The 9,876-nt window shown below is 48.7% G+C and overlaps 1 protein-coding gene across 1 annotated transcript; it reads left to right on the forward strand.

Annotated features, from left to right (window-relative positions):
- Window positions 1–5,897: 5,897 nt before the first annotated feature.
- Window positions 5,898–8,698, forward strand: LOC124679000 (probable aquaporin PIP2-1). The gene is made up of 3 exons (XM_047214839.1): window positions 5,898–6,604; window positions 8,069–8,209; window positions 8,300–8,698. The coding sequence occupies exons 1-3, from the start codon at window positions 5,996–5,998 to the stop codon at window positions 8,411–8,413; spliced, it is 864 nt and encodes a 287-aa protein (XP_047070795.1). The 5' UTR covers window positions 5,898–5,995; the 3' UTR covers window positions 8,414–8,698.
- Window positions 8,699–9,876: the final 1,178 nt, after the last annotated feature.

The raw sequence follows: 9,876 nt of genomic DNA on the forward strand, positions 1-9,876 counted from the left end.
AACCCCCTCTGTCGTCAATATCTCCATCCTCATCTCGTCGTCGCTATACATTGCAGCAAAATGTCGAACACCTTGTGGGCGTGGCGAACAGCCGATGGTCCTCTTCCGCCGCTATTATGTCGGCGAGTTCGTGGGCTGACGAGGGAGATATGAGAAGAGCGGGCCAACGACATTTGCTCATGGATGCAGAATAAGCGGGGCCTCGGTGACAACATCTCACTACTCCCTTCAGACAACGATCGAAATGGCGGGACCGACAACTATTCCGACCGAACCATACCGAGAGTTGGCTAGAGATAGCAGTTGCGTTGGCGGCGGTGGTGATTGGGCGAGCGAGTGGAATGCAATCGCGAGGCAGCGACTGCAACAACGACGATGGCGATGGTGATTCAGCGACGTGAGTGGTGGATCACGAGGGTGAAGGGTGCAGAGAATAGACGTGTGTGATTGCCAAGGTATCCCCACCAAGCGGAATCTAACATGGCGAAAGGTGTCGGCACTGACCCTCACCTTGTGCGAAGAGGCCGGTGCGAGTCGCCGGCTATTCTATTGGACTAGAGATTAGAGCATCTCCAGCCGCGTCCCCCAAAGCGTCCCCCAAAGGGATTTGGGGCGCGCCGGACCAAAAAACCGTTCCAGCCGCGTCCCCCAAAGCCCATTTTTGTCCGGCGCGGCCCGATACGGTGTCCGGCGCCCCGAGCCCGTCCCCGTCCCACAGGGGACGCTCCGGGCACGCCGGACACAACGAGCGAGGTGAACCGACGCGGGCCCGACGCGTCGGCGGCTCGGACGCTCGGCCCGCCGCCTACGTAGCGACGGTGCGGTTGCCGGGAAGCGGAACCGTCGCATTGGCAACCGCGTCGACGACGCGGCAAGCCGCCGGAATGGAGTCGGGACTCCTCGGAAGAGCAACCGCCGGTCTTTTCGACTTCGCGCCGCCGTTCATCCGCGCTCAATAAGACCCGTACGTCGGCGCTTTTGGATCTTCACCGGCCGCATCCGACACCTCCAGCGACGATGAGCTACATCTCCGAGCTCCCGTCCGACACCTCCAGCGAGGGAAAGCCTGTTGGATGGCGCCATTGGTGGGAGAAAGCTCGGACGCCCAACAGCGGCGACGATTCCCTCCCGCCACTTGACATCGTGGAGGAATGGCTGGGCGTGGAGGAGGACGCGGAGGAAGAAGGGTCAGAGGAGGCGGCGGTGGCCCGTGCGAAGGCGGAGGCGGACGCGAAGGCCAATACCGCCAAGGGCACGGCGCAGCCGGCGAGCACCGGCGACAATGAGGAGGACTCCGACGCGTCGACCGACACCGCCTCTTCGGAAGAGGTGACGAGCAGGAAGCGCCACCGTGATGACGACGACGAGCCGGGGCCATCATCGAAGAAGAAGAAGTAGTAGTTTAAAATAATTTATATGTAATTTAATTATGTTTTTTCGAAGTTTTATATGTAATTTGTTTATGTTGAACCGATTTAAATATTAGTAAAGAGTTTTATTCTATCTATTTAAATTATTTTTAATGTTTTGGGGCGGCGTTTGGGGGGACGCGACTGGGGAGTGACGTCCCCCAAATGCGGCACCAACAAAACACGTCCCCCAAACGCTTAATCCGGCGTTTGGGGACGCTTTGGGGGACGCGATGGAGATGCTCTTATATCGGCAAGTCGAATGGAGGTTCGGTGGAAGGCTGCTTCGTGTCCGGCACCCCCAAAGTGCGTCGATGAATTTACTCAGGCTGCATGCAGGGCTGCGGTGGCCTTGGTCCACCGGGTTTCTCATCGATCACAGCCTGATCGACTGCATGCGGCCGTGCCACTTGCACCCAGCCACCACGATTCTGCGGTGCGCACCGAGCTAGCTAGTACTAGTATCTGCCTAGCTTAGATTAGCTATCCACCAACCTGCATGATTTCTCGATTTGATTTGCAACTTGCCTTTGCCAACTCGACGGGCCACTCACACTCACTCGCCGAAACCAAAAGAAGGTAGCAGTGCTACTGCTGCTGATTTGTCCTCCACCCACACTAACCCAGCCGCTGCTACATCACACGATCCACACGATCCGATCCTCCTCATGCATATGCATGGACCTGCAGCAGCGCAGCGCTGAACCAGCCTGGTCTCCCGCGACGCTGCCAACGAACCTTAACCAACGGACGGGCAGACGGAGCAACCAGGCAGGTCAGGCAGCAGGTGAGCAGGATACTATACGATATCATCATGTGTTCACTTATGCGCGCGGCAAAGATAAGAATCGGCCACTAGGCTGCAACGCCTCAAGCCCGCCCGCCCATCTCCTCATTTTCAGGGCTCCTTCGATTCATAGAATTTGTAAAGAAATTGTATAAGATTTAGATTCTATAGAAAAAAAATCTATGCAAGTTATTTGATTCATAGGAATATATTCCATAGAAATTAATCTTATAGGAACCTTGTAGTGTAAATCTTATAGAAAAAAAGCATTTGGTCATACCTCGTTGAAAAATTTCTTTGCTACAATCAAACACACTTCATCTTCCTATATAATTCACATAGGCATGACATCTCGATCCTATGTTTTTTTCCTATCCTATGAATCAAAGAAGCCCTCAATCGGAATCTTCAGCGGACCGGGGACTGCACCAAACGGCACGATTAAAATAAACCGTTGTCTTTCCACGTTTTCGCCTAGACCAATCTATTTCAGACCAAGTTTGAAGTGAAATAATAGGGTAGAAAAAATAGGTCCGGCTGTCCATTTGCCCGCCTCCAGTCAAATCGGCGCTCGGCCTGGCTGCCGGCTGCATGCACAGATCAAGATGTTTCAGAAACAAGACGTCAAGATCGAGCTCGAGAAAAATGAGTTGCAGTGAAGAGAAGGAAGGTGGACTTGTTTTCATGACCATCGACCCATTGAATATGGACTCGGGGTACGTGAAGGAGCGGGCCGCCATCTTCCAACCACGGAGGGCATCATCGCCGGTGGGTCCAACAACGGCTAAACGATATCCCAAAAGAGTCGCAACCAACACACGCGATGGATGAGCCCTCTTCTATTTGATTTCCATTCAACTCATGCACGTTCTGAAACGTATGGTCGAACTTGACGATGTTTCGGTGGCAGGTTTTAGAATTAAGGTTGGGGAAACTATGTGTCTTTTGATTCTGAATTAGAAAAACAAATCAAAAACCTTATAGAAACACGTCTAGGCAGAAAACCAAATGTATGGTTGATAATGTTAGAGTCTCCATGCATCCAGTCCGCGGGAGCGAGCATGACTGGATCCATCAATTCGAGATGGTCTTTTAGGGCATGTACAATGTTTGGGAATGCACGTCTTCTCTTAGCAGTCTATGTTATCTAGAATGGACGATAAATATAATCGGTACAATGCATTATCTCTTATTGTCATCTCTTGCAATAAATGGTAATTATTTATTTTTAGTAGGAATTAATGTGATTAAAGGAAGATAAGTCGTATAATGAGGAAAATAGTCTTCTCTTATTTTATAAGAGATCATCCCTTAGTTAAGGGAAGACAACTTTTTTTTATTCTCTGTGCTCCAACTAAGCAAAAATCTGACGTGACAAGCGTAAGAAAAAATTGACATCACCCTATTATACGTGCCCTTACACCCGTGCAAGTCAAACGGTCTTGGGCGGCCGGATGGCGCGTCCACCAGACCCGGCCACCGGCCAATCCTGCCCATCACATACCTCATCGTCATGTCTATATGCCTTTTTTTTAATGGATCGTCATGCGTATATGCTAATTCCCAACCGATCGTATGATCCTTCTACGTCCAACCTGTTCTTATTCCCCATGCGCTTCACAGGTCCAACCCATCCCTGTATTATATACGAATCTCGATTCGTGGTGCTCGGAAAATGCACGAGACTTCCCAACGACCGCGAGCGCTGCTGCTGTCCGTTATCTCGCGCCACATGGTCAGGAGATTTCGGTGTCTGCTCTCTGCTGCACGAGACTTCCCAATCAATGGTGCATTGCGAGGAGCGCGTCTCTCGTTCAAATGAAGTTCAAATTCAAGTTTGGCTACAGCAGCTCCCGTGTGCTACGCTCCCGCACCATCTCTCCCCTCATCATTTTTTTTGTCGAACTCCAATAAGTTAAGTGCATGTAGAAAATAGTGAGACCATGTGTTAAATATTATTTCTTCCGTTTGAAATGACCTTGTATTGATTTGATCAAACTTAAAGTTTGTATTTTTTAAAAAGAAATACGGTAGGGGAAGTCCATATAGCCTTTTTCTTAAATAATAATAAGAACCCAAATCAGCGTCCCTAGGGATTTGAACCTAGGTGGATGGGTTGTAAATCCAATTCCCTAACCAAGTGAGTTAGGCTAACTTCTTTACACTTTGTAATTTTGACCAAGCATATAGATAAAGCATCAAAATTTGTAACAATAAATACAAATAAGATATAGACGTATATTATATCACGATTCTAATAATATTTGTTTCATATTGTGGATGTTGATATTTTTCGACATGGTTACTCAAATTTTACAAAATTTAACTTTGACTAACCCCAAAATGCAAGATAATTACGGGCATAGGGACTAGTGGTGGCTTGATTTCCGTGCGACTCGTGCACAGGGGGAGTAACTTCAACTGTATGGATTCTACTAATATGTATCTCACAAGTATTGATATGCCTCATAGGACCAAGAGTATAAGCAACAAAATCAAGGAATAAAACAATCTCTAACGAACATCACAAGTTTTTTCAACAATCACTACCATGATATATTGATATTAGCAAATAGGACACAGTAGAGATAAATGAGTTGTGTCTAGCGACTATAAATTAAAGGTTAAACGAAACTAGGAAATTTTCATGATCTTCAAAGTTATTTCTACTTCAACAACACAATCTTGAAATTTCTAAAGGCAAAAGTAGAAAAATGAACCACGTGCCACTAAGTACCAACGAGCGTTCTCTTGTACATGCACAATGCAACTAGTAAAGTAATCAACGAACATCAACAAACGAATAGCCTAATCGACACCGTTAAAGAGATGAGCGTAAGAATCACAATTGTCGAGGACGTAACAGCTATGACAAATATTGCGAGGACAACCTCCTCACGACAAACATGAGGAAAGTACAAAAATAGATCGACAAGCAAAATGTTCATACATAGAGAATTTTAGTATACAACAACAGCATTGACATTGGGAGGAGATCTCTTCGTTGAATAAAAGTCTGAAGATCACATATTACAGAGGACACCTTGTTCATTGGTGCGAAGGCTAAGAAAGATAAGGCTGCCAAAATTCTAAACTAATCTATTTAAAAAGTTGCTTTTATTGAAAGTTTTGCTTATAGGTCAGGTTCTCCACCTCTCCAAAGGTCGACGAGGCAGGCTGGGGAAGGAGAACCAACGCACTGTGAAGGCGGCGGTTAGTTTTTTTTTTCTTTAAGGCGGTGGCTATTCTAGGCTTTGTCATATATAAAAGAACAACGCATCTTAATTATTTTTTGGGACATCACGTATATTAGTATTTTCTTGTGCAAAGTTGTATTCCCAAGAAGAAATACCCATCCGTGCAATCTGGGGTCTGGCCTTTGCACTGCAGGCAGCACATGCCCCAATAGCTTATCCAGCCACGCATCATTGGAGCAGGAAAAACAAAAGGCCCATTCAATCTTATCAACAAGTTAAACAAAACAGAATCCAGTGGGGAAAAAAAAGAAATGCGTAAAGAGCTGAGTTTTCTGTTCCATCACAGGGACATCAGGGAAGAAAACTGATGAGTGACGAATAAACAAGTGCCCCACCAAGTAAACACACACACACCGCACAGCACAGCACAGCACAGCCTCGCCTTGTTGTCTTTTACCTACTACCACTCCCTCTCCTGCCCCATAAATACCACCTCTCCCCTTATCACTCCCCCACCACCACACATCCAACAAGCTCACCTCCTCCTTGCAACAAAGCCTCCCTGTTCACTCTCTCGCAGCAGCAAGCTAGAGAAAAAAGAGATGGCCAAGGACGAAGTGGTGGAGAGCGGCGGCGACTTCGCGGCCAAAGACTACACGGACCCGCCCCCCGCGCCGCTCATCGACGCGGCGGAGCTCGCGTCGTGGTCGCTGTACCGCGCTGTCATCGCCGAGTTCATCGCCACGCTGCTGTTCCTGTACATCACGGTGGCCACGGTCATCGGGTACAAGCACCAGACGGACGTGTCCGTGAACGGCACCGACGCGCCGTGCGGCGGCGTGGGCATCCTGGGCATCGCGTGGGCCTTCGGCGGCATGATCTTCGTGCTCGTCTACTGCACCGCCGGCATCTCCGGCGGCCACATCAACCCGGCCGTCACCTTCGGCCTCTTCCTGGCCCGCAAGGTGTCCCTGGTGCGCGCGCTGCTGTACATGATCGCGCAGTGCCTGGGCGCCATGTGCGGCGTGGGGCTCGTCAAGGCCTTCCAGAGCGCCTACTTCCAGCGCTACGGAGGCGGCGCCAACACGCTCGCCGCCGGCTACTCCAAGGGCACCGGCCTCGCCGCCGAGATCATCGGCACCTTCGTGCTGGTGTACACCGTCTTCTCCGCCACCGACCCCAAGCGCAGCGCCCGTGACTCGCACGTCCCGGTAAGCATGCTTCTCTCTTGTCTGTCTCTGCTCTTTGCTTCAAAGGAAATTAAAGGTTAGCTTAGTTGGAGCTTAACTGAAGATAGCATCTTGTCTTGTGAGAAAAGAGGGATGGATGACACATCTGAACAAAAAGCGGGCTGGGGAGGAATATCCTATCCTCTAGAAAAGGAGTAGAATTGTGATGACAAAGGAATAATTTTGGTTGAGAATATTACTACCTTCCTTCAAAACAAGATTCAATCATGAGCTATGATTCTTATTCATATGAGTATTTTTTTTAGCACAATATGATTATGTCAGTTATAGCCACTCAGCAACCCAAGCCATGACTTTTGAAGAAACAATATTGTTTCAGGATATTCCTTTTTTTTTTGTAGATAGAGTGAGTACAGCCGCCTTGATGCTTATCTTGCTAGTAGGAAAATGTTTATTTAAAAACGGCATATGTATGTGTAAGCACCATTAGACATCAGTCCCTGTCGTAGTCGTAAATTTGGCTCATAGTACAGTTTTACTGGCACCGTAGTAGTAGTACAAAGGATGGAAGAATGAAGATGAATCCAGTACACGTCCGTCCCTTGCGAAGAAATTTAATATTTATTCGTGCCACGTCGATATATTACTGTTGCATGCATCCCATCACGGTGGCTGGCTGCCGCTGGTAGCGTTGCTTGGCCTGGGGCGCGTACATGTGGCCCCGGTGAAACCAAAAGGCTGAGCTGTTTGGTTGTAGTACCACATGGTCCATTCTGTCCAGGCAGACATGGTGAATTATTTTCATCATGTGACCTGGCCTCCATCTCCATGATGAAGAATTATTGGGCAGACTCGGCCTGCCCGTACGAACAAACTACCTACCTATCTACCTTGGTAGCATGTGGCAAAATGTGAATTCAGAATTACTCTACTATCGGAGTTACAGTAAGTGGATTGGATAGTAGTAAACTTGCGATGGTGGTATTGGGATCGGAGGGTGACAAAACGTGATGTCGGGGCGCTTTGCACGACCGTCAAAAATGTGGCTCGGTGGTGAGTGCGAGTGAGTGACTTTTGGTTGTGGGTGGTGAATCGCGCACTAGGCCGACGCAACTTGCGTGCGTGCCCAAAGGGAGAGGGAAAAGGAACCTCACTTGTCGCTGCTCTTGTTTCTTCTTCTTCTTCTTCTTCTTCCCTGCTCAAAAGGGACGTCGCAAGTGGCCATCCCTCGGCCATGGCTTCGGGAAGGGGGTTCTCAAATACTAGTAGTTCCGTGATGTGGATGCACAAAACACGCATGGCCACGCACGCTTGACGAAACAACCTGAGAACGATGGCACCAGCGTCCAGCGAGAGAGATGTAATGAGTTCGGCCACTGTTGCGCTGTGCTGCACTTGATATCTGAAAGTGATTTATCTTTGTTACTACTACTCACTGTAAAAGAAAAAGAAAAAGAACCACGACTCACTTCATTTTGCTTTCAGGTGCTGGCTCCCCTCCCCATCGGCTTCGCCGTGTTCATGGTCCACCTCGCCACCATCCCCATCACCGGCACCGGCATCAACCCTGCAAGGAGCCTCGGAGCTGCCACCATCTACAACAATGAGAAAGCTTGGGATGACCAGGTACCTTTTTTCACTTCCCCCAAACGCAAGCCAAAGATTTTCTAGTCTCATCTTGTTGTACCGAATGCTGATCCTCGGCTTTACTTGCAGTGGATCTTCTGGGTCGGGCCAATGGTGGGCGCGGCCATCGCGGCCTTCTACCACCAGTACATCCTCAGGGCCGGCGCCATCAAGGCACTAGGCTCCTTCAGGAGCAACGCCTAAGCGTTCCATTTCCATGTCTCATCTGCAAGCTGAAGCAATGGCGACCTGTCTTCTTCTTCTTCTTCTTCAGGGAGGAGGAGGCTGCGGGACAAAAATAAGACATTTCAAAGAGTTTGCCGCTGCATCAGTCGTCGTGCTTTGTTTCAGCAGCTTCATGCGTGCGTGCGTGTGTGCCTTCTTCCATGTATTCGATCCATCGTGCGTGCGTGCGAATTTGTTGTAATTCTGTCAAAATGGGATCCCTTGTCTTAATTAATTACTAGCATGTACTCATGTCCTGCTTTATCTGGCAACCCTATCATCCACCTTGGCTTCTATCTATCAGCTAAATCCAATCCGCCAAGCATGTCCAATTGCTCGACCTCTCTCGAATGATCTTTGCCCCTTTTTATCATCTTGTTGCTGCATGCGGCTGTGAATTCTCATGCCCAGATGATGATGACACGCATCATGATGTGCGGTTTCTCGTCTTGTTTTCCTGCCCTCCCATGCCCCGCGTGCTCTACAGACGCTCTCATCCACATCGGTTTGCTACATTGGATTCCTGCCAATATCTAGAACCAACCTAACCTTATCAAGTGACTCATCATGCCATGGTATCGCATGGAACGACGCTCCATTCATTGTGCCCGGCTCAACTGATTTCTCTCCCTTTGGCTGCTTGATTCCAATCAATAGCTGTCACCATTGTTATAGAGCTATCATGGGATGCTTGTGATCCCATCCGCCCGGGGGATTGTCATCTCCAGCTGCCTTAATGAGCTTGCAGAATTGTCCTCTTCTCCTCGGCTGTGCGGAATCATCACCCTCCCGTATCGTATCAGTTTGCTGGCTTGATGGTGGTTAAAACTTTGCGTTTCTATGCTAATTTCTTGGATAGCATCAAGAAGCAGCCAAATGACAGGTAGAATCCAGCATCTTCAGAGAGATACGGGCACACCCTTCCTTGTCATGTACTTCCTCCATTTCTGGTGGTCGTGCTTCAAGGGCATCTCCCTGGGGGGCCTACCAAAACCGGGCAAACTGGACACAAAATATGTTCATTTTAATTCGTTTAGATCGGACCGTGGATACAAAATTAGGTGGTATTGGCACCGTCGTAAATATAACTTTTCGATAAAATCATGTATTAATAAACGGAATTTACATAGGGATGAAAAATAGAAATAAAAACTTAAATAAAGTAGATATAACCCTACCTAACTAGGGTTTGCATCATAGCCGCCTAGTCGTCGTCACCGAGATCGATGAAAACTGGCGGCTCCAATACGGCGGAAAGGTCTAGTTGTTGCCGCCCCCGCGGGCGTAGGTGGTGGCGGTGTAGGAAGTGGTATGGGAGGTGGCGGCGCGCTTGCCTGGCTGTGCAAAAGAGTGCAACCACAGCTAGACGGCGAGGCCATCCTACTTGGTGTGCTTTTCGAGCTCGCTTTGTGCCTTGGTCAGCTCGAAGGCCTCCTCCTCAA

Source organism: Lolium rigidum, chromosome 7, assembly GCF_022539505.1.
Source record: "Lolium rigidum isolate FL_2022 chromosome 7, APGP_CSIRO_Lrig_0.1, whole genome shotgun sequence".
NCBI classification, from domain to species: Eukaryota; Viridiplantae; Streptophyta; class Magnoliopsida; order Poales; family Poaceae; genus Lolium; species Lolium rigidum.

Coding starts and splice junctions, on each gene's coding strand:
- LOC124679000 (XM_047214839.1), top strand. CDS start 5,996: ATGGCCAAGGACGAAGTGGTGGAGAGCGGCGGCGACTTCGCGGCCAAA. Junction 6,605..8,068: donor CCCGTGACTCGCACGTCCCG/GTAAGCATGCTT, acceptor TTTTGCTTTCAG/GTGCTGGCTCCCCTCCCCAT. Junction 8,210..8,299: donor AGAAAGCTTGGGATGACCAG/GTACCTTTTTTC, acceptor CTTTACTTGCAG/TGGATCTTCTGGGTCGGGCC.